The sequence below is a fragment of the Eulemur rufifrons genome, chromosome 6 (genome assembly GCF_041146395.1).
Source record: "Eulemur rufifrons isolate Redbay chromosome 6, OSU_ERuf_1, whole genome shotgun sequence".
Lineage (NCBI taxonomy): Eukaryota > Metazoa > Chordata > Mammalia > Primates > Lemuridae > Eulemur > Eulemur rufifrons.
Window position 1 is genome coordinate 40,882,814 of NC_090988.1, and position 25,581 is coordinate 40,908,394.

The 25,581-nt window shown below is 37.5% G+C and overlaps 1 protein-coding gene across 8 annotated transcripts in view; it reads left to right on the forward strand.

Annotated features, from left to right (window-relative positions):
• The first annotated feature begins 2,138 nt into the window (after positions 1–2,138).
• Positions 2,139–25,581, forward strand: part of GRM5 (glutamate metabotropic receptor 5) — a 480,882-nt gene continuing 457,439 nt past the window's right edge. For 6 of the 8 annotated variants that reach the window (XM_069469085.1, XM_069469090.1, XM_069469092.1 and 3 more), the window contains exon 1: positions 18,906–19,566. In XM_069469085.1, coding sequence (XP_069325186.1) covers positions 18,906–19,566 — 661 coding nt within the window. Of the gene's footprint in view, positions 2,346–18,704; positions 19,567–25,581 lie in introns of those variants that run through there. The other 2 variants (XM_069469084.1, XM_069469086.1) reach the window with 1 other exon arrangement.

A 25,581-nucleotide genomic window follows, 5' to 3' on the forward strand; every position in this document is an offset into this window, starting at 1 on the left:
GAATGGAAAGTTACTGGGGGGTTGACTTAAGATAACTTCCTGAAAAGACCACTCTGGATGCTGTTACCAGTTTGGAGGCTATTGCTGTATGCTTGGTAAAAGATGACGGTGATTTGATTCAACATGGTATCTGTGAAGGTGGTTAGAAGAGGTAGGATTCTAGGATATATTTTAAAGGTAGAGCTCAGAAGATTTTGTGATGAATTATCATGTATAAGGGAAAGAAGGAAATCAGTGAAGATTTTAAGTTTTAAGCTTGATCAATTCTAAGTATGAATGAGTTTTTCATTCTTTTTTTTTTTTTTACTGTTCTACATAAGAATTACAATATTTGGTTCATTAATAGTTCATCCTAAGGCAAAAGTTATACCCTTGAGCAAGTTATAATCAGAATTTACTTTTGGGACTTAAAATATTGTTTCTATACTCTTTTTAATTTTAATTTTGCCTAATTCAGCATTTTACAGTTATCAGACAAAGTTATATTTTAAAATGTCACTGAGCAATTTAAGATTATATAATTCATGTTTTCCTGCTCATCTGAAAATATTACTATTGTTCAACATGGGGCATGCCCTTTGTTGTTTAGCTTTAAGAGCACAGGAAGTAGATATGTCTTGGTAAACCATGTACTATCTTTATGGAGTGCTTTATCATTTCTGGCATGCTTTGACATGTCTTATCTCATTCCAGCCTCTCCACAACTCTGAGAGACAGCAGAGAAGGAAATAAGTGCAGAAAATTGAAGAGTTTAAGTGACTGAGTGGCCAACATGAAAACTCCTTCTTGCCTAGGTTCAGCCCCTTCACTCCTGTGCTTTGATCCAGCTTCAGCGGATGAAGAAGAATGGTGAACTTGGAATGCCCTGTGCATACTCAGAGCTAAGTGTCTCACACAAAGACCCAATCTATGACCTTGTCCTCATTGATGATGCCCCAGTCCACTGGGTTAACAAACCACCTTATACATTAGAGCTACTCACATCACCAGAATCATTTAGTCATGTCACCATTTATTTTTTTCAGGACTCTCACCATTTTTGTATTTTCTTATCCATGCCATCTTTTTTTATTCAGGGAGGTCAGCAACAGCTTTGCTGGCATCTCCACAAAGTACTATAATTCGCTTTGTGGATTACAATCAAAGAACTTGGAAAATTAACAATGTCATCAGTAGATACAAAAATCCAAGCAGAAAGATGCCATCGTAAGGCTCACAATATGTGGTAGATATATATCTAGTTTTCTTTGTCTTGTTGAATCCTGAAACTAACAAACAATAACTTGCCTTAGTGTCAAAAATCTGGTGGGAAATCTAATAACAGGCATTAGTAGTGCATGCATCAGGACCAAGCCCCTTGGACTTTAGTGTCCTCATCTTTTAATCTTTTATCCAGCTCCTGCAAGCACCTGGCTCCCAAAATTCAGCTAGGTAAATAAAATGGGAATAATAGTATTACTGCAATGTCTTTCTTTTCTTTAAATTAAACCATGCAAGTAATTTATACCAATCTCTTTTTCAGAGACAGAAATGAAGTCTTTTGGAAATTTAAAGATAACCTCAGCATATTTGACAAGCCTGGGCAGTTATGGGGATGGTAGGGGAAGAGAAGGAAAGTCATTTGAGAAAGTAAAAGACATTTAACTGCTATGGAGGAAGAAATTTTAATGGATGTAGAAAGAATCATTTTTAAGAAGTTCAGACAAATGCAAAATGGCATTATTAATAAGTAATATAATTAAAGAGACCATTCTTCCTAACCACTCACACCTCTGAATCATCTTGGGGTTCCCTGACTTCCTAGCTCTCTCTACCCCCCAGCAGTGACGCCCCTTCTCCCAATCATTGTCAGAGGTTTAAGTGCCCTCTTCAGAGAGCAGTTTATTATCTACCTGCTCCCCCAGCTTCTCTCTGAGTGACACACACCCACGCCTCCCCATACAGCTCCCCTCCTTCCTCGGCTCCCCAGAGGGGATCTGAGGAGCAGGAGAGGGAGCCCGAGGCCACCTTTGCCTGAACCCCCAAAACACAAGGTTTCAAGACCCTTATTCACCCACTGAGTCTATGCCCTGGCTGTTCTGCCACCCCCCGCCGCGAGCCGCAGGAGTAGGAGCCAGCCCTGCGCTGCGCTTCCAGCTGCGTCTGCCCGAGTGCGGCACGTGCTCCCGGCGCTGGCGCGAGAGAGCGAGCGCCACCGCCGCGGGCCCCGCAGCCGTTCTGCCTGCTGTCACCGCTGCCTCCGTCGCTGCCACTAGCGCTCCAGCTGCAGCCGAGGCCGCTACGAGAGCGCAGGAAGCCCGCGAGGAGCGGCTGGCCAGGGGCGCAAGGCTCAGGGCGCGCACCTGGTAAGCACAGCGCCGTTTTTCATTCTCTCGGCTGTAGAGTTACCGCGGATGTAGGATGCCGCTGGAGCCCCTCCCCCAGCGCAGGGATGGAGAGCGACCAGGCAAGGGGCGGGAGCTGGGGCTAAAGAGACTCTGGAGGGCAGGTGGTGGGCAGGTGGAGGACTGGTGAAGCCAGGGCCGCTACGAGGTCCTGCAAGTTTAGAAAAGTCACCCTACAAGGACGTGTGCTGTGTAAATCAGACATAAATTTGAGGAAGGAGCCTGGGCTACCGTGGCATCGCTCCAATGGGAGGTTTATGAAGATCATTTTGCTTTTATTTGCATAAGTGAGGGATTTAAGTGGGCTCGTTTCCATAGGAAACGAACTAAAAAAATCAGAGGAGGAAAAAAAAAAATAAAGATCCAAGCCAACGGATGCGTTTGGATCTCTGTCTCTCTCTCTTTCTTTCTCTCTCATACCGATACATGGGCAGGAAGGTGTGCGTTTAGTAAAGGAGGAGGGCTTCTGTATTTTCGAGTCCATTAGGTGTTGAAGGGCTAATAAGAGCACTTGCTGGTGCTTCACACCAAAAGAGGCAGCCAAGGAGGGACCTGGTTTGGTGTGGATACCAGTGTTCCATTTCTAAATGACACTTCATTGACTACAGTACTAGGTGAAAGAGGTTTTTTAGAACTGTGGGCCATTTTAAGATAGTACACATGCAACTCTGGACCTGTAAACTCAAGTTCATGTACTCCCAGTGGAGCTAGAAAAACATCTTTCCTCTTGGTTCCTTTATGGAACTTTGGCAAAGGATGATGATGATGAGGGGTGTGTGTGTGTGTGTGAGAGAGAGAGAGAGAGAGATGGGGAGAGAAAGGCAAGAGAAGGGAGCTGGATATGACTGAATAGGCTGAGTGGGGTGGTACAAGGAACAAGAACCTGGCAGTCAGGGTTGACATTACCGCGTTCATTCATTTCCTCCCTGAGTTGGTCTCTAGGGAAACGTGTGACCTTGAACAAGTCTCTTAACCTTTGTGTACTCAGTTCCTCCATCTGCAAAACATAGAGATTGTTTTGCATTTTGGGACAGCAAGGTCTGATGCAGTGTGTCTATGATTGTATGGGTTTAAGGGGCTGCCTACAAGGAAGGGAGAACACCCAGAAAATATGGATAAAGAAAGCTTCAAGGCAACCTCTCTCAAAGCATCAAAGGCAGTTGCAAGACTCTGGCTGTGTTGTTAAAGTAATGCATGCCAAGAAGTCTGTGGAAATGAGTGAGGGTACTCAGACACCCAGCCTACAGCCAGGGGAATCTGGCGTTCTGAGAGTGGTTTGGAGGGATTCAGATCCACAGAACCTAAGGTCATATGCCTGTTTGGGGGTAGCAACTGGAGAAGGTTTGGTGGCAAGGAAAATAAGTGTCAATCCAGTTTAAAGGTTAAGCATTCAAGTGGCAGGAAGAAGGTTTGAGAGTGAGATATATATATATATATATACCAGAGTCTGGACAGAGCGATTTGCAGGGAGAAGGGAATGGCTATTCCTCCTGGGACAAGGATTTCTATACCCCTAAGAGGCAAATGGCACTTACCACATCCTTAGTCCTTGACACCTCTTCTGCTTGTCTGAAGAAGGCACAGTTGCCGTTTGTCCCTCAATACAGTCTCATTCTTAGAATTTAGGGATTTTCATCCCAGGTGCTGAGATGTGACGATCAACATTCAAAAACTCAAGTCCTGGGAGTGCCTCCAGCTCCCTCACCATGTGAGCATCTGGCTGCAGAGAGCTGGTCTACCCATCCAGATTCGCCCAAGAGTCTGTGTTCCTAAAGGAACTCACTGTGCCACTTGGTGGCACCAAAAAGTTGCACAAAGAACTCTGTTCTCTATAAATACAAACTACCATCCCTCCCTCCTCCGCTCTCTCCCCTTCCCCCCTTCCCCCCTTTCTCAGTAGCGGGGAGATTGCTGCACAAGCCGCCCTCAGCTCGGCTGTTCTACGCGCATTGAGCGCAGGGGGATGAGCTTGAGATCATTTTGGGGGGGAAGCCCGGAACTGGAGAGGCCGGCTTTGCCCCGCTGATCCCCGCAGCCCAACTTTTCGGGGGCTAGCTAGACCGCATCTCACTGCCCGCTGCGCGGCCGACAGGGGGTAAGCTTTCTAAGTGTCTGTGTGCCCAAATGTCCCCTGGCCAGAGAAGGATTTAGGAATTGTTAGCTTGCCGAGTAGCTCACAGTTTGGTTTGGGGGAGGGGGACACGAGCGGGGGGGGGGGTGGCCAGAGCCAACGAGGTTCAAATCTGCTCCATTTGCGAACCTCTTTGGTTAAACCTGTTGGGAGGAAAGGCACAAGCAATGGGGGTAAAAGAGGAAGGTTTACAGGGGTTGAGAAAGGGATTCTGCATGCCTTCGGACCCGAGTTTCCATTCCCTAAGGCCAGGTGCGCATGGTTTCGAATGCACGCTGTGCTCCCAGACCACCGGAAGGCTCGGCTCGAAATTGTGAGAAGCAAAGGTGGAGCGGGCGTGAGGAAGGAGGATCACTTCCCAATAGATCGGTAAGCAGCCGCATCGTGGCGCCTGCTGCAGGAAGAGGGGGGACAGCGGGTGGTGCTGAAAGCACGTCTCTTTCACTCAGGCTGGAGTGCTCCTCTCTGAACACCAGTCTGAGCCCTCCCGCTCTTTCCTCTTCCATGTATTTATCTTTCCCTTCCTACACAAAGCCTGCTAGTTAACCGAAGGCAGCAACATGAGCGGCATGCTGAAAAGTGAGCCCAGGCTAAGGCGACTTGGGGAAGAGAACCTAGGGCAGGCCCACAAATGCGAAGACTAGACGGTGGCCGGAGCCTAAACTGCACTTGGGACCTCTCAGAGGGAAGTGACTGGTCCACCTGGAGGGCTCTTCCACCTGGTGATCCTATTACTGGGTGCTCCCATTTCCCTCCAGAGCAGGTGCTGTGGGGAAGGGAAATTGAGAGGATAACAAGCACTTGTGCTTATTTAGGCACACTCTTGGTGCTGCCTCAGCTGAACTGTAAGCTTGAGTAGCCGCGCAGATAGATTCTCCAACACTACTTTTCAATAAGAAATGGGCACGGACCAGTGGGAAGCAGCGTCTCCCTTCCACTTTCTTCTCTACTGCCTACGTGGTGTTTTATTGTTCGGAGGCGCTCAAAGCTAATTTGTATCCCTGTTTGAAGCAGCCAGAGGACCATTGCCTTGAACTAAATGCAGCCCTTTCTCCAGTGGGGCATAAGCAAGGGTTTTCTGTGGAAGCCTCTTAGTTGCGTGACTTTCTATTAGGAATTTTGTAGTGTTCAGTTATGCTACCCCTTGTTAGGTGTGTTCTGTGCTGTTCCCTTTGTGGAGCACAGGGAATTTTCTCCTTTAATTTTTCTGTCATCTCCATGCAAGTACACATTTCAGAATCAGTTGTGGCTATTTCCGTCCTTTATAAATGTATGCTTCCATTTAAAAGAATCATTGATTTGGGAATTAAAAAATACTGCTTCCTGATCTCATTGGGTTAGTAATTTACATCCCGTCAAATCTCCAGCCCTCTCCAGTACAAATATCTTCAGCACTCTGGACAGATCCTTCCAAGGTTCCTAGCAGAAAAATGTGCATAGAACACTTTCTAACTGCTCTTAAGAAAAGAATCTTTCTCTAGTCATTTACACTCTGAATGACAAAACATACAATGTAGATATTTTAATTGCACACTCTAGCACATTTTGTGCTACCACGTGGCAGTGTTTTGGCTGTGGGCTATATGTTCAAAAGAAACCAAACTCTTCAATGTTCATTTATAAAAGGACACATTATGATTATTTGGGGAAAGGGGATGATATTTAAATAATCCAAATACTTGATGAGTTCTTCACTTTAATTTCACGGATAGACACAGGCCTCTACCATCACTTCCTAGTACACATTATGGACATGATGACAAACACTCAGGGGAAAAATGAAAAATTCACTTGTAGATACTATATCCAACCAGCACAAATTATCCAGATTTTGGAAATACTTGAGTAAATACCTACCATTTTTAGTTTTTGCTCTGATTATATCCATTGTTGTATCACATTGAATATTTTATACGAGTCTTACTATATTGTCTTTTAAAAAAATGTCATTTTAGACAGAAAAACTAAATTAAATGGCAATAAAAGGTAAGTGATAGTACAAGCAGAAAATATGAAATAGTTAATCATGACAAATTTGTACTTGTTTGTATACTTCTTTTATCCCAGGATTTCTATCCTTATGGGATGAAGAAAGAGATATATCCAAATATTCCTCTTTGTGCTTTGTTTTGCATATATATATATATATATATACACATATATATGAGAGATATTTTATCCATATCTTTATATAGACAGATAAATCAAGTGTATACCAAGTTTATAAAATAGTGAAGACTACCTTTTGTTATTTGTTGTTATATCTGACATATGCTAAAGGCAATTTGATTCATTTGGAGTTTGGATATACTGAAAGTATATTATTACATAGCTGGAAAATTCTGCAGTTTGAAAATATGTGTTATTTTTCATATTCAGCAAAATATTTATGCTAGCCCTTCAGTATCATTTAGCTGTCATTTTAATCAGTGAGTAGAGATTAAGAGAGCATAAGAAGACAGGAGCAGCATCAAAAGAGATATTTTTAGTTCATGATGCTTTTGTATAATCCCGAAAAAGAAAATATAAATTTTGATTTTGAATTTTCAACTGTTGGTAAACCAGATATATTTTTTATATTCGTTTATTTCAGTTGTTTGAAATGTGTTTCTAAAAGTCATTATGACATAGCTTGCTTTTATTTCCTTTAAATTCACAGAGAGAAGGAAAAAATCTATAATTTACCAGTCCCAATCTTGTTTGAATTATATGTTCCTTTGGTCAAAAGGGGCACCAGGCAAAAGTCTTGGTGCAGGCTCATCTTTAATCTAATAACTACCATTTATTGAGCACATCAGGCCCCATGCTATGCACTAGATATGTTATTTTATTTAATCCACATATCAATAATACAGTGCACTAGTTATCTTTACCTTTCTGTTGTAAAAACTGAGTTTTCTTTCTTTCACTGTCACAGAGCTAGGAAATGGCAGAAATAAAAAAATATATATATCTGCTTTGTTTGGAACTCAGATTTATACTGCTTCCATTATACTAAACTGCTTTCATCTGTGGTGTGACGAAACATCATGAAATTATTGCATTGTGGTTTCCACTGAATTGTGGTATGACAGGAAGTGCAGACAGACCCTAGCTCCAGATTTACTGAGTTTAAATCCCAGCTTTGTGATTTACCAGCTGTGTGACCTTGGAAAAGTTGCTTAAATTTCCATGCCTCAGTTTCCTCATTTTTAAAAAGAGGAACAAATTATAACAGTATTGGTGACATTGAGTGAGGATTATGAATTAATTGGACAAATATAAATAAAGTGCTTGAACCACAGTGAACAGTGTATAAGTGTTAGTTATGACTATTAATCCCATCTAGGCCTTTGGATATCAAATGTTCTTGTATTCCCCATGTCATTAAATTTAATGTTCTCAACAATCTTATAGATTGCATTCTATTTTTATTTTGTGAATTTAGCAATAAAATGTAAGACTAAGAGAGATTAAACAACGTGTCCAATATTCCACAGCTTATAAGATGACAAAGCATGTATTTAAATCCAGGACCATCTGATTCTCAAACCCTTACTCTTAACTAGATACTGACCTACAGCCTGGACGCATATCTCAATTTTTTGAATTCTACTAATTTTGAGTCAGCACAACCTTCTTCCTCTACAAGGGAATGTGCAAATATTTCTTTTTGTTATATATTCAAGAATATTTAAAAATAAGCATGCAAATGCCTAAAGATAATCAGAAATCTAAATGGTACATAATTGCTGTCTCAATTATCTTCTTTTTATAGTCAAACTATACAAGAAATGTAAAGGAAAGAATTAGATACAAAAAAAGTGTATTTTCTGTAATGTGATACTGTTGGTGTTGTAAAGAAACCAGATTTAAGAAGAATTTTCTAATGATTAGTTGTCACAATAATTCTGGTTATAGGCCACTGACTTTAAACTTTTCAGCATAAGTGCTCTGAGGAAAATGAAAAGCGAATAAACACAATGGCACTAGTGGGCATTGTAATAATGAAACTTTCTTACATTCATTATATTTTGCAGAGGAATAATCAAAGATATTTAAAGAATCAATTTACTTTAATACATAGTAATTAGTAGAATATTTTAAAGAGAGAGAATTAAATAATATACTATTATATGACTTGTTTAAAAATAAACCAAAAAAATGAGATTTTGAAAAACCAATATGTAAATTACTATTGAAGTTATCATTCATCTTATAATCTTGTTAAAATTATAATGATCTTTGCATATTAATTTTAAAAGCAGTCTTTGAATTTTGGAAGTATATCATAGGATACTCTCCTCACATTCATGTACTGTAATTTGTGGATACTTAGCACTATGCTTATTTGATGTAAGGCAATACCATTCTTGAATCTCATAGTTTAATTTATATTTCTCAAATTGAAATTTTAAACTTTGAAACAGGATAATACAAGCAAAGACAGATGAAAAAGCAAAGAAAAAATAAGGCAAGCCTATTTCAACCTATTCTCCTTTAGCGTTATTTAGAAGTTTCAGTTTTTGTGGGACTGATGCATGCAGATGATTGCCTCTTGGTCATGTTCTTCTTTCATGATTATGTCAACCTTGCCAGGATGGCTTTCACGTAAATCAGTGGTTTTCAACTGGGAGTGACTTTGACCTGAAGGAGACATTTGGCAGTATCTACAGACATATTTGGTCGTTACAACTGGGAGGTGGTGCTATTGGCATTCAGTGGACAGAGACTAGGGATGCTGCTAAACAACCTTCAGTACACAGGACAACAGTCCCTCACAATGAAGAATTGTCTAGTCCAAAAGGTCAATGGTGCTGTGGTTGAAAAACCCTGATCTAAATTATGCCAGGAAACAGAAGTACCTATATTTACTTGATTTGTTTGTATGGTTTCTGACTAATTTATGGAAATTACATAACAATCTAATGGCAAATAGAATCTCCAGAATGCTTTGCAATTAATCCATAAGGTTTAAATAACCAGTCCTTTGGGTCCTTCGGGAGGTATTATCATCTGTTTATATCGAGTGTGGGTTTAGAGTGAGAGGTAGTCCTGACTCTGCCATTTATTAGAGGTGTGAGACTTTGGGTAAGATTCTTTACCTCTAAACTTCAATTTCTAGAGGTATTAATACAAGTAGTAATCGATGCCTACCTTACAGGGTTGTTGTGAGGCTTACATAAATAATGCTTGTACTTTATTTAGTACAGAGAAGGCACTTAATAAATATTAGCTATCGATAAATAATTAGATATAAAGTTTTAGAAATGTGAAACCACATATGCAAGTACCTGATGATTGGTAATATAACATGTACAGTAATGGTTTATGTTCTTTAGATGCATGTCATAAATTATAAGAAATCGGCTGAAGACTGCAAAATGGGTAGAAGTCTAAAATCCCTACTTGGTAATTAAATTAAACCTAGTTAACAGTGCATTGCACCCTTTTTACTGCTTTGCTGCAGAAGCCTGTTTCAGGTCTTTATGCCAGCTTTTTAAAATTAACACATAAAATTATATATTTCATCTTTGTACAATACTATTTTATGGCCCTTTTGTATAGAGGGGGTTTTAATTAAAATATGGCCTATTTTTTGTGGGGCTAAACAGTGGGGGTGCTGTGCTTTCTTGTTTACAAGGTCACAAGTGTGTGATTAACTATGACAATGGAGTTTTCCTTGGACTGTGAGGTTCTCAGTATCATTACACCTCAGAGTGTCTCTTATCTGTGGTATGCACTTGTTTTCAGAAAAATATATCAAAGACAACCATGGCATATACAATACTGACACCTCTAACTGTGATGAGGCTACTGCTCAGGCAAAGTAAATCATTTTAGTATTAATGTCCTGAGCTATGTGATTTGCTTGTGTGGAGATTAAGTTATATAAGAGACATCTGTGCCAGAAAGATGGTCAGTGTTTGAGAAGATTGTTGAAAGTAAAAGACAATGTGAGCTGTGAATTTGATTACAAAGTAGGTTGCCATTTATGGCAAATTCTACCCACCAATATCTTTTTCATATTCATTTAGTATATAATATGAGACTGTATCATTACCTGGGACAAAAAACTTTTAAAAATATTAAATACATGACTATTGTTTCCTATAATAGGATAGTGATTAATTTACTATGTTATGAATCCAGAAAGATAACATTGAATAAAGCATTCTATTGCTTCTGAAATAGGACCTTGATCTGATGTATAAGTTGAACTATCCAAATATTTGCCCACTTTTGAGTGAATTAAAAATCTCCATACTATTAGATTGTAGATCTATAATATTTTGAAAACTTTTGCCCCTCATTAGATGAGTTAATGCCTCCTCCTTATCTGTATATGAAATGGGGATTATCAAACATTCCTAGCGGCACCTTTTTTAAGGTAATAGTGAGATCAAGAATGGGAAAAGGTTCTGTACACTGAAAATAAAGTATTGTAATATTATTATTTCCTCTTCTTTTCTTCTACCAGACACTTCTTGAAATAAAGAATGAATTTTATGATAAGATTGCTAAGGAGAAACGGCCTAACCCATGAACTTATATAAAAGCAAGAGAGAGTAGGTCCTCATAGAAAGACCATTGGGTGGTGCCCAGAATCGATGATGTTAAAGACAAAAGTCTTGGAGTGATGCTTATATCACCTTTTAAAATCTTGGGGCCACATGTGTCCTTCTGGATCCTTGAGTGTGATCTTTTGACCAAATCCAAATTTTACATAAAAAATCCTTTTAATAAAGAGATTTGTTCTGTGAAATTTGGATTCAGTCGAGGGGCTGCAGTTGGGGATCTGGAGGGCCTCATGTGGCCCTGAAGCCACAGGTGTCCACCCCTGTGTGAAACATTTCTGCCAGAAATATCATGCTTAGATATATGTGCCATAGAAATACTTTCAAAAGCAAGTAAAATGTAACATTGTTTATGATAGTAAAAAAAATCTATAAATAACCTTAATATCTAACAATAAGAGATAATTAAATATTGGTGCACTCATATAATTGAATACTACATGACTGTTAAAAAGAAATAGATGTTTGAAATGTGAATCTTGGCTCTGCTACTCATTTGCTTGGGAGTCTTGGCCAAAACACTGTATCTCTCTGAGCTTCAGTTCCTTTCTCTGTAAAATGTGCATAAATTATTCATCCTGTAGTTTGCGTGACAATTAAATGTCATTTTATGTGAGACATTAAGCAAACGCCTAACACATGGTAAGCTCTCTGTATATGTTAGTTGTTATCATTGTTCTCATCATCCAAATGAACTGATATGGAAAGATATTTATGATCTATTATACAAAGAAGAATAAATATATATATATATATTGTAAGAGAGATTTAATACTAATATCTCATTTAAATAAAAATATATAAAAGATTATAAGCTCAGAAAATCATAGAACAGACACCAAGTTGTGTCTTAACTAATATGTGATTAAAACTTTGTTTTGAGATGACATTTTGTTGAATTCAGGTTCTAGGTCTGCTGCAAATCATTTAATCTTTATGAGTCTCAGTTAAACTAAGTCATATCCAGAGTCCTCACTAGTTCTATGATGCTATTTTTCTTAATATGTTCAAAAGCCATGGGGAACACTAAATGTTTATTTCTACATCTTTTTTGGCCTGTTTCTCTTTTTGAAGTTCTCTGTTGCTTGAACTCATTGGACAGAGGGAGTTTTATTACACATTGTTCAATTTTCTAGAGTGGGTCAGGAGGTATTATCCTGGAACCTCACCCAGGTAGTTGAACAGAAATTCACATGTAGACAATTCATTTTATTTGTGCATTCAGCAGGATTAATTAAGCATCTAAATTTGTGCAAGGCTTGTACCAGATGCTGTGTATGGCACGGATTTAACCCTTAAGGGGTTGGAAGTCTGTTGTAAGAGAAAACATGTATGTAAATAGCTATAATATTAGCTTAGTAACAAATACCATAAGAAAGTCTGGATAATAAAATGCTATATGAGCTCAGAGGATAGAGCAAACACTGCAAGGTAAGAGATCTGGGAAGATTTTACGAAGAGTCTATTTTAAGATATTCTCTCATTCAATCCTCATTAAAACTCTTCAAGGTAGGTACTATTCTCATTCCAACTGCCTACAATGGCAGGAGGCTCAGAGAGGTTAAGTGCCCAGGGACACAAAGCCAACAAATGGCAGTGCCAAAATTCAAACTCAGGTCTCCTTGGCTCCAAACCCACACTCTTAACAACTCGCCATAAAGGCCTTTGAAACAACTTCATATCAGGGATCAGCACCAGCATAAAGCCATTGGAACAAAGGAGTGTATAGTGGGACAATAGAGTATTGTAACTTGACTAGAGTAGACTCCCAAGGAGAAGCAGAGGGAGAGGAGATAAGGTCCCAAGGAAGGCAGGTGCAGAAATTTAGAAGGCAGATTCCTCAGTTCCAAACTTAAAAATATTATTAATAATAAATAGTAAATAAATTATATTAGTAAATTTAGAAATTTAGAAAACACAGATGCAGACAAAAAAGAAAATAAAAATTATATATATTTTCACCACACTATTAATGTCGGTGTATATGTTTCCAGTCTTTGTGTATATACACATCTACCCATATTTCTTGTGAAAATCAAACCATACCTGCCTTTTATTTCTGTTTAATGTAACATAAATACTTCACATTTCACTGCCTCTCCCCTGCCACTTCACAAAAGAAAGTTTCTATTCAAAAAATTGTTCAATATCCTTTGCTGATTTTTCCTTATTCTGGGGCCTTGAAATTCCTTGGGGTGCACTTTCTGGAGCTAGTTTATTTTTTTCTTTCTACTTCCTAGGTGATTTTATCCAGTCTCGTGGTTTACAACAAAAGGACTTCTGTATGTTAGCACCTCCCACATTTTTTTTCTCCTAATCAAACCTCCGTCTAGAATTCAGCCTCTTCCATCCAGCTACTTATTCGATTTTCTCTTCTTGAATTTCTAGTAAGTGTCCAAAACTAAATTTCTGCTGTCTCCATACAAATGTTCTCCACCGCGCTTTCCACCCCAGTCCATGAGACACCATCCTTTGTGGGCTCGGGCTGAGAACCTTGGCCTCCTCATTGACTCTTCTCTTTCTCTCATCCCAAGTCAAACCTGGCAGCAAACCCTTTCACTCTAGCTTCAAAATAAATTCAAAATCCCGCCACTTCTCACCACCTATACTGTCATCACCCCAATCCGACCATGGTCATCTCTCTCTCTCACCTTAATTAGCACAGTAGTTGCCTAGTTGTTTCCTCAGTTTCTTTTTTTTTGTCCTTATTCTTGTTAAAACGTTACGCAGAGTGTGTCCCTCTTCTATTAAAAAACCTTTCAGAAAAATATTCTCATGCAATGTTAAAGCCAAATTCTTAAAATCCAAACAGGTTCAACATCATCGCACAGGCTGTGGGTCTGCACCTTTTCCTCTCTCCACATTAGATCTGCTTCTGCCTCTTTGTTATTCCTCAACGTGCTAGCATCAGTCTGTCTCAGGGACAGTGCATTTGCTTTTACCTTTACCTGGAATGTTCTTCTTCTGGATAGGTGCATGACTCACTGCTTTAATTTCTTTAGGTATTTACTTATTTACTCAAATGTTACTTTTTCAGCTTATATGCCTTTGGCCAAATTATTCAAAATTTCCCACATCTCTGGCACTTTCTATATTCATTCCTTGCCTTTTTTTCTTTTCAGTGTTCATTACTGTGTATTCCATAATATTTTACTTATCTTGTTTACTATCTGACAAACTTCCTTATAGGCTCTCTAATGGGTGAATTTATGTCTACTTTGTTCATAACTGAATCCTCAGGGCCTAGAAGAGTGCTTGGTACAGAATAGTTACTCAATAAACAGTTATTTGACAAATAAGTGATGCTGATAGTTCTGACACATGCCCTACTGGTCTATTTGGAATTCATGCTGTACTAATTTCTTGTATTGATAGCACATGAGATGACTTTCTGTTTAGCCTTATAATAAGCTGAGTTGTAGCACAATTCTGTCATATTTATATATCATAATTTATTTCAAAATGTGGTTTCCAGCTATCTGAGCTTCGTAGCTAATATCAAGAAAGTATAGACATTGTGTAGCCAAGACAGATTATGAAGCAGTAATTGCTTCATAATCTGATGGGCCATAATTTTATGGTGTATGGCAGGGCAATATAAGTACACTTGTAGTAGATAATCATACACATTTGTACATTCTGTGTGCTGAATCATCTTTTTTCCTGAAATGGTCTTTACCCTGTAGTTTGAAAGGTGACTCCTGTAAGATTCTTTATCCCTGGGAAGTTCACACTGTGTCTGAGTGGCCATTCTAATCTTCCTGGATTTCGTAAATATCTCTTTTGTGGGAAGGGGTGATGAAGCAGCAAGGAATAGTGAAAAGAGTATGTTATAGAGTCACCAAGTATAGATATGAATTCCAGCTCCATCATTTTCAAAACACATTACAAAATTTGTAAAATAGAGGTAATAAAATAATACAAGTTGATCATCCCAAATCCAAAAATCTTGAATCCAAATGCTCCAAAATTGGAAATTTTTGAGTTTCCACATCATGCTCAAAGGAAATGCTTATGGAACATTTCAAATTTAGTATTTTCAGATTTAGGATGCTCAACCAGTAAGTAAGTATGGTGCAAATGTTCCAAAATTTGAAAAAAAAATCTTAAATCTTAAGTCTAAAACACTCTTGGTCCCAAGTGTTTTGGATAAGGGATACTAATCCTGTACTTACATCTCAGGGTTGTTATGAAGATTATTGATACATATATGCCTCCCCACACAGATACAGAACTATTACATCATACATCTTTAAGATATACAATGCACATCAAATATAATATCTTCCATGAGAACCAGATGCATTTTTTTCTCTGTGACATAGGAGACTCGTATATGTCTGTGAATATAAAGTGCCTAAGACATTACCTTTGGCTTCCCTGGCATTATGTGCTTTTACTTTCTTTCCTTAGTTTCTGGGTTGTGTCCTTTGCTTAGCTGCTCTTTCCAAAACCTGGCCTCGTAGCAGGTCTTACTTCTTAGCTCCACCTTCCCCATATTTATACTTTCTCTCCAGGTGATTGCATACATTCCAAAGATTTTATATACTGGTGGCCTTCAATTTACATCTCTAACCCAAAACTCTCCTCTAAGTCCAGCCTTACATATCCACTTTCTTGTTTGATACCTGTACCTAGATGCTTAAAAAATATCTCAAATTTTACATATTCAAAAGAAAATCATTGATTTTATTTTGACCCTCATCTGTTTATGTACTAGCCTATCCCATCCATATTAGTGATATAAAAATGCACTAGGTTTTCAGACTAGAGGCTTAGGAGTAGACCCTGATTCCTATCCCTACTTACTACACACATCCAGTCCATCAGCAAGTCCAGTTGATTCTATTTGGAAATATGTCTGACTGTGCCCACTTCTCTCTACATTCAAAGTCACCAATCCTAGCCAAGCCACTATCATCCCGTACTAGATTATTATAAGAGTCTCCTAATAAGATTTCTCCAAACTATTATCCAGAACAATGGACAGCCAGAATAACCCTTTCTGAGACTGAGTCGTGCCAATCATTGACTTATATTTTCTCAACGGCCTTCTGCTGTTCTTAACGTTACAATTCTACAAGAGCCTACATGGGCTTTTTCTTACCTTTAAAACCTCATCTTTACCACCATCCCTGCCATTCTTCATGTCCTAGCCACACTTTTTATTACTGGCTTCTTTTTTCGTATCTTCTTTGTTCTTTGCATTCATCGGGTTTCAGCTAAAGTCACCCTTTAGAGTACTGATTCATAAGGCCCATGAGTAAAGGGAGCATACATACGTTGTTTACTCTTAAATATTCAATTTCCAGGAGACAGTCATATCCTATGCATGCCATAAATATGTGTTAAATGAGTTAATGAATAGATGACTGGGACATGATGGGTGCTCAGTGAGAGATCATGATCATACTCATCAATGCACATCATTGAACATCTTTGTTACATTGGACTCTTCCACTCAATAGTTAATAGACCTTTGTTAAATGAGTTAATTAATTTAGCATATATTCAGAAGACAATCTTTCAGTGTTTCTGTATGTATAGTATGTCTCAATGTATGGGGGTTTCCTAAAATAACTCTAACAAATAAAATGCATGGGATTGATATTTCAGCTACATCAGTTTCATAGGCCATTTCTAGTCTCTCATATCACTTTGATGTTCTTACATTAAAAAATTTGTTCTGTCTTTTTTTATTGGGTTTGCTCACTCACATTCTGAATTTAATAAGAAATTGTGGTTCCTTTTATTTCAATTATTTTTTTTTACCTGAGTAGAATTCACATGACCATGAGAATAAGAATTATTCCCTAGGTCTTTGGTCTAAGGAAAGTGACAGGAAGGTTTGAGAATATTCAGATAATTTACCAATGAGAAAATTAACATCAGTCTTTGTTTCCTTCCCCCTTATCTATTATGTCAACTTTCATACCAATTTTTTCCTATATATTGCCAAACTCCTAGTTATTCTGGAACATCTAGTTGTTTGATGAGTTTTTCTTTTTTTATTTTAGTGTTTGACACTATACAGAGGGGGCCTTTCTCTGTTGCCATAGGAAACAGTAGAAGGAAACAGTGAAAATGAGGGTAGGAGTGATAAATGTGATTCAAATTATATTCATTTTGTGTCTGGACTGGAATTTTTGCAGATCTGATGAGTTTGAAACCATTAGTATTCTTGTAGAAGCATGCTAATTGCATAAATTCCTGAAGAAACATCATCTGTCTTTCAAAGGTAGAGCTTAGGGAGCTAGTCACTTTAAAACAACTTGAGATTCTTGGCTGGTAGACATGATAACACACAAAATAAGTCTCTTATACAATTCCTTTAAATAACCTAAATCATTAATTTGTCAGTTCTCTTTTATAAATTATGCTAGAATTTGCTGTAGGAAACTTGGGACAAAATTTCCTTCTTCCCAGAAACTTAAATTGAATTAAATGACTATATTCATAGCTATACCAAGTTTCTACTTGGAAGGATAGCTCTGAACTTACATCCTTTCAGCCCTTTGAGCCTTAGCGATGCGGAAATTTTTTTCTGGATCAGAGCTAGAGGACTGATTACTGTGAATTTTATTACAAGACTGTAATTACTTTGAAGACTCTCTGGAGGACCAAGTGGGTTGCCAGAGAATTTTCTGTCCTCACTACCTAGCCACAGAATGCCCTTGGAAATTAAGTAACAAAAAAGATCATGTCTTGAATGTATATATTCCTATTTAATTTACAAAGCATTTGCATGGTTGGTATCTTAGGTTGATTCCCATAAGAGGAACTCTAGCTCATATTATCCTCATTTTTCAAATGAGGAAATTCCAGTACTAAGAGGTTAAACAATTTACTTCTTAATAGCAAAATGGGGTTTTGAAGCTGCATATTATTTTCTCTAAAAATTGGTGCTCATTTCATTATTCCTTGCTGCCTATTTCAGAGACATTTTACACTGTAATATCCCAACCTTCTTCTTTCTCTCCTACAGTTCATTTAACTTGAAATACACACCTCTCTTCATTTTCTTTGTTATATATTATATGTTAATTAGACACAATACCTATTTATTCCTGGTAAGATTACTCATCTTGCTTTAGATTGCATTTGGAGAGGAGATATATACGGATTTTTTAAAAAGATAGCATTGTTTTTGTAATTGCATAATTAATACATGCTCAATGCCAAAAATCTGGAAAGAAACAAAAAGCATTGTGAAAATTAAACAACAATTACTGACTATCCCATCATCTAGAGGTCATCAATGTTTAATATTTTGGGTTTCATACTTCCTAGGGTTTTCTGTTCATGGTATCACTTTGCTTCTAGGATGCTTTCTCTTACCTCTGCCTGAGAGTACAGTTCTGCCTGCCACACATAAGATTTGGTTTTGTTTACTCCAGATGAACAAACAAAAAAAATTAATCTAAGCCAGGCAGAGTCAAGAAACTATATCAGCTTCTTCATTAAATCACAAAGGAGACAGACAAAGGAAAGTCAGGAAAATTTTTTTATTCTTTTTTCTTTGTTATAAACACCATCAAAACCCTTTCTTTCTCTGCTAGCATAGACCTTTAGAGCTTCCCCAAACTAGTTGCACTTATGTTGTTAAAGACCTATGCTATTTTTTCTTTTCAGGTTTTGAAGATCATGATTGCATGGATGCCTCTAACTAAATGGTACCCGGGGACATGGTGGTCCTTTAGAGAACGCATCTAAATTGCTCGCTGATTCCTTGGTTTGCCACTCAACATAGGACGTTGTTTGATTGTATCTATCAGAACTCTACTAAATTTTTCCCACCATGCTATCTCTATTAGCTTGAACTCCTTTCCTAAAATGGTCCTTCTGTTGATCCTGTCAGTCCTGCTTTTGAAAGAAGATGTCCGTGGGAGTGCACAGTCCAATGAGAGGAGGGTGGTGGCTCACATGCCAGGTGACATCATTATCGGAGCTCTCTTTTCTGTCCACCACCAGCCTACCGTGGACAAAGTTCACGAGAGGAAGTGTGGGGCAGTCCGTGAACAGTATGGCATTCAGAGAGTGGAGGCCATGCTGCACACCCTGGAAAGAATCAATTCAGACCCCACACTCTTGCCCAACATCACACTGGGCTGTGAGATAAGGGATTCCTGCTGGCATTCGGCTGTGGCCCTAGAGCAGAGCATTGAGTTCATAAGGGATTCCCTCATTTCTTCAGAAGAGGAAGAGGGCTTGGTACGCTGTGTGGATGGCTCTTCTTCTTCCTTCCGTTCCAAGAAGCCCATAGTAGGGGTCATTGGGCCTGGCTCCAGTTCTGTGGCCATTCAGGTCCAGAACTTGCTCCAGCTTTTCAACATACCTCAGATTGCTTACTCGGCAACCAGCATGGATCTGAGTGACAAGACTCTGTTCAAGTACTTCATGAGGGTTGTGCCTTCAGATGCCCAGCAGGCACGGGCCATGGTGGACATAGTGAAGAGATACAACTGGACTTACGTGTCAGCGGTGCACACAGAAGGTAAGTTTCCTTTACATCCACTGAGTATGTCTTATGCACACAACAACTTCCTGGTTAAAATTTCAGGTTTTGGAAAATTAAACTATTCCTAATTATTAGGTATTTTGGATATTTTGAGTTGCCCCAGTTATACCAGTGCTGTTAGAAAGGACTGGATGGCAGATAACTAGAGAGACATAGATTTAAGCTAATATGAGGGTTTATGTGGCCATGATTTGGTGAAATAGAATGTTTAAAAATTATTTATTACATTATTTAATTCCACTGTACTGGTACTGTACTATACTTCTGCTATAGCAGAAGTATAGTAATGGTAATTCTGCTACAATGATGGTTTTTGATATTTGTTACTAGAAGTTTTTAAGTTTCTAGCTCTTCATTGAACACCTCACATTTTTAACATTTTAAGGTTTCTCCAACTGCCTACTGTTTTCAATAAAGAAAGGTGCACATAAATGCACATAGGATTAAAGGTAGCCAGTTCAAGCCCAGATATGCTGCTATAGAGAATTAGCAAATAGTTTAGTCTTACAACTATTTTTCAATGGAGTGAATAGTCAAATTTGAAATGGAAATAAAAATATATTAATTTTATCCTTACATAGAACATATTTGGGATATATAATTTTTAACAATTCAGAATAGGTTTGCTTTGAAATTTACTGCTTCTTTATGCTCAAAGAATAGTGAAGAAGGAAAAATCTGACTGATGTTTTGTAACTGTTAAAATAATAATTAGTGCTTTGTTGTTTGTGGTGTTTTAAATATGCTTTTGTATACATTATTTGTTAGTTCTTGACCAGGACTCTGTGGGATAGGCTTGGTTTGTCCTAGAGAGGTTAAGTGACCCAAATGGTGAGACTCATTTGTTATGCAACACTCTTTCTAGGACATCAAAATGCATATATTAAGCACTATAGAATACAAAAGAAGATATAAAACACTTTTTATAAATCATTGAATTATTATATTTATTGAGATTTTTAAAATTCTCCAATAACATATCAGTGTGGTCCAAACAACCCAATCCTGTACAGTGAGGGGTTAAGTTACTTCACCCCACTTGAAAGATTGAGAGCCAATCACCAATCAGATATAGGAAAATTTTCATTATTAAGGGATATAATATCATGAATCATACTATATGGCTGCTCATTAATAACATTCAGAGCTGCAAAACAATACTGGATTCTATATGGATTGAGACTTCTCTATATCTAGACATTTCCATGTATTAGTTGATAGTTTATTTAGAAGGATGTTAATATAGAGAGATTTTGAGCAATGGATAGATGTTTGGATTAGGAGACTTTTGCATTTTCTTCCTTTGAATTTTTTCTAGTTCTGAGATTTTTCTTTTAAAACCACAATTGCATTTGATTCTCACAACAAACCAATGATATAGAGAGTCTGCATATTTTATTCCTATCTAAAAATACAAAGGCTTTAAGAATTTAAATAATTCATTTACTATTTACCTAATAATAATTTTAGAGCCAGGAGTAGGAACCACAGCTACTGAATTCTAGTTTAGTGTACTGTTATAATTTAGCAGAATCCATAAGAAGCACAACCTGAGGATATACTTATGCAATACATATTAAGCACAAATGTATGAATGACCCTCTGACAATCCTGTGAAGGACAGCTGTATGTTTTATATATCATAACCTTCAATGGGCTTGCAATCTGGCAAAGGAAATGAGGCACGTGTGAATACTTATATAACAATAAGTCAAGATGACACAAAGTTACAAATATGTCTCTAAAGTAAATTAGTGGAGGAAAAAAATCACCTCCTGCTCTGGGGTAAGGGGGTCATAGTGGAAATCTTAGAAAAGGAAATGGCATTTGACAGTTGAATTTAAATAAGTAGAATTCTGACAATTGGTGAAAATTAAGGGATAGATTTTAGGGAAGGGCATGAAGAAATATGAGGATATGAGAAATAAAAAATATGTTTGAAAAATGCCAAGTATAAAGGTATGTTTTGGTTTGTCTCAAATAAGTCATAAGTTTAATAGGAACTTCCTTCTAGCTTCAGAAGAGTACAGCTTAGTCATTACTGGTGATGGGATATTAATTAAACATTGTTCAATAAGGGAAACTCATAGTCATGACTGCTGGCTTTTACTAGTCTAAAGTGTTATTTTAATCTAAATGTACACCAATGGTAATCTAGCAATCTAGTGAAGTAAATTATGATGCATTCACACAATGCATTATTATGTAGCTATTAAAATGAATGAGGCACTCTATAGATAATGAGATAATAATAATGATCTCCAAGATCATTTTAAGTTGGAAAATCAAGGTGCAGTTCTGTATATGATATTTATTTGTCTAAAAGTGGTTTTTATATAAACCATTTGACTAGATATTAATAGAATTGTTCTCAGAGAAGAAGAAAACTGCTAACAGTTGTTCCTTCTGGGAGGAAATCTAACTAGTCAGGGAATAAGGTAGAATACTTTTCAAGCATAACTTTTACATACATACACTTGAAGTTGTCTATTAAATGCATAAATTACCTACTGAAATATAACAATAACAAGAAAACATTGTGTTTATGGGCAAAAAAAATAAGACAATAAAAATTGGATTGACAAATTCAGGCAAAATATTTGTGTGATAACACCAAGATTTAGGAGAGAACAAACCTTAAAATTGACCATTCGAAGATTGAAGGAAATACCCCTTGCCTTACTGTTTTATGTGGTTATGTCAAGAAGTATTTATCTTGCTTTGATCCCAAACAAGAATGTGGATAATGAGGTTATATGGTGTTAAGCTTTACAGTTTATCAGTATAGGAGTGGCATGGCAGGACTTTTCACAAGGTAAAACTCACCACCAGGATCAGAAAAGTGCTTTAGTCACACAAAACACAGATATGTTAAGTACCCTGGAAACTCTCCAAGGCTGTGCCTGCTTTTCTGTTGCTTGGCTTTTCAGGAAGTCTCTGTGAAATCTTGCATGAAATGATGATGTCAGTTCTTACTTCAGCCTCTTTCTCTGGCTGGGTTGGGGTAATTCTCTCTAGCCCTAGATAAATTAGTCCCAGTATGTTATAACTTATTCTCCTGTCCTTATAATTATTCTCCTTTGCTCAGTTTATATTTGTCTTCTTGAAGAGTATGGAAATACCCACGTGCTTTCACATGAGTCATAGAGATCTATGAAAAGATGTAGTCCCACTTTCAAAAACACTTTATCTGCCAAATTGCCCATGTATTTTATACGTAAATCTGATAATCCTGTGTCACACTTACCACCAGTTGTTTCTTCAAGAAAGTGTGTACCATCACAGAATTTCATAGGAGAGAATAGGAGACCTGGGTTTCAACCTCAATGTTAACCTCTCATACTTGCAATTTCCTGTGATTTATGGTTTTTTGTAGGCTACATGACTGAATGTTTACTGTGGCTTGTTGTATTACACACAAATTATGCTTAGAACTTCTAGGCAAAGAGATTCATAGTATAAAACAAAAGAAGAAAAAAAAAAAAAGAATGCATTTTTTAAAGAGCTGACCAAACTAGCTCTTCAGCTGGGTAATGGAAAGGAACATGCAATGACTCAGAAGAAAAATTTCACTCCTTTTGAAGGAATCAGTCCAGTGAGAACTCTCTGTGCTGTAAGAAAATTTAGGTGTCCTTTGCCTGAGTACTTTTGCAAACCTTTGTACGTATGCCCATTATGGCAGAGGATTGATGCCGCTTGTCTGTTTAGGGGTGTGGCAGATGGATCACACTGATGACTTCCACTAATGGTCCCCCTGTATTCACATCATTTGCTGTATAGCTCGGTAATTCCCTTTCACTCTCATGCAGCACTGGCCTTTTGACTGCTTTGGCCCATAGAACTTGGTTGAAGTGAGAACTTCCTTCCTATTGCTGTCTTGGAACCCTATCTTTACCATATAAAGGACGAAAACACCCAGGTTTTCCAGATGAGTTCATCTTAGACCTGTTGTCCTCAACCATGAAGATCAACACAATGGTCTTTCTGACCCACAGCTAATTGCAATCATGTAATCAAGCTCAGCTGAAACCATCAACATTACCCAGCTGACCATTATTGTGAGCAATAATAAATGCCTCCAGGATGGAGTCCAGTATAAGCATATTTGTCCTTCTGACTTCAGTCTCTAACCCCCTCCTCCAAAATGGGATACTACTGCGCTGTTTAAACTTAAAAATCAAAACAAAATAAATTTATTATTATGCAGTTATATTTTTGAGGTTTAAATAAGAAATAAAACAGAATAAAGGACAAGAAGGAAAATTTAAACTGCTTCACCCATGCTCCTGTGGCTAGAGATGTGATAGTTCCCTTAAAGCTTGAATGTCTTAAAAAATCAGACACTTGCATATATTTCATTATTACATATTTTCCCCTTGATCTAGCTCAATTTCATTGAGAAAATACTGAACTTAGTTTTATAGACAAAATAACATATGTTGTACTTTTTGGGTGACTTACAGGATTTCACACTTCACTATTTTTCCTGACTATAGTTCAAACTCTATGATATATCCCCAGGGCCTGTCAGAGTGCCTAGCACATGATAGGTGCTCAAAGCTTATGTGCTGAATAGATTAATTTGGTTTAAAATAGTACCTAGCTCACTATTTATGAATATATAGCATGTGGCCAAATAGCAGGCATTTGTAATTTTCATAATTTTGCTTCTTTATAAAAATGAGATGTCACAATGCCTCCCTTGATTAATTGCAAAAAGCTGTTCACACCCTACTCCCTTTTTTGTTTGCATTGGTTCTTGAATTTATTTCTGTCTAATGATATAGGAATGTTAATTTATTCTAGCAGAAAAACATGTCAGTGATGCTTTGGGGCAAAAATGTACCAGTAAGTTGTACTAATAACATACATCATTAAAAATATTGTCACCCAGTTAACCTACAGATTGCAATTCTGTACCAGTTTTAGGTCATGATATGGTTTTCTATCAATTATTTGCTTAAAACTGTGGAAAAAATCCAGCTTTGGTTGAAAGAGCTTCAGTGTGATTTATAGTTTGTGTGCTTGTTGACTTCTAAAAAGTAGAAGCACGCTTTTCCCATTTCACTATTCCTACTAATTGTGTTTATATCAAGACAACAATTTTGCTTGGAAAGATAAGAAATGTCTCTACGGAACCTACTGAATACTTTTTAAAGTGATTTCATTTTGTTTCTTCAGGGGTTGAATAGTTTTAAGAATTGAGACAGATTTGGGGAAGATCATGGTAATAATTCAGACACATAAACTACTGTTAGCTTTGCAGAGTGTTAACACTGGAAGGGTCTTAGGCAAGCAGAGTATTCAGTCTAACTTCTTTATTTTACAGTTGAAAAAATAAAGATGGAAAGGTCAAGTAACTTGAACTTATCACATAATTAGTTGCAGAGTTGGCTGAACTCAAGATTCGTGTCCATCTTTGTTTCCATATCACTGTTAGAGATTATTACTCGAGTCTTTTTTTTTTCTTTTTACCATTTTATTACCTCATCATTGTATTGCTTTATTCTTTGCCCCTTTATCTCAATGGCACCAATCTTTCTAAACAATCTGCGGAAAGTTTTAATGACTGTCTGAAAAAGTAGCAGGGACATGAATGAAATGGTTCATCTAAAAATTCGCCTGAAAGTAGCACCTTTCCTTGTTCCCATGAAATGAATTAATTACAGTAAAAAGAAAACAAATTAAGGAGGAGGTCTGTGGCAGCAAGTTGACCTCACCGAAGACCTCTCCATGAGTCTGATGATAAGTACAGACTGTGCCTGGTAGTTTCTATTTCAATCTCCATTGCAGACTCCACACTCTGTCCTTCAGATGCCAATAATAGCAGGGAGCAATATGGTACGGATTTTTTAAGAGCAGGAGGACATATTGTTAAATGATGTAGCCTTATGTATGAAAGACAATTCTTTGGAATTCATCAGTACTGGGATTTATGAAATCTCATTTTGGCACATTTGCAAATACTCCAGAAAGATTTACCAAACATTC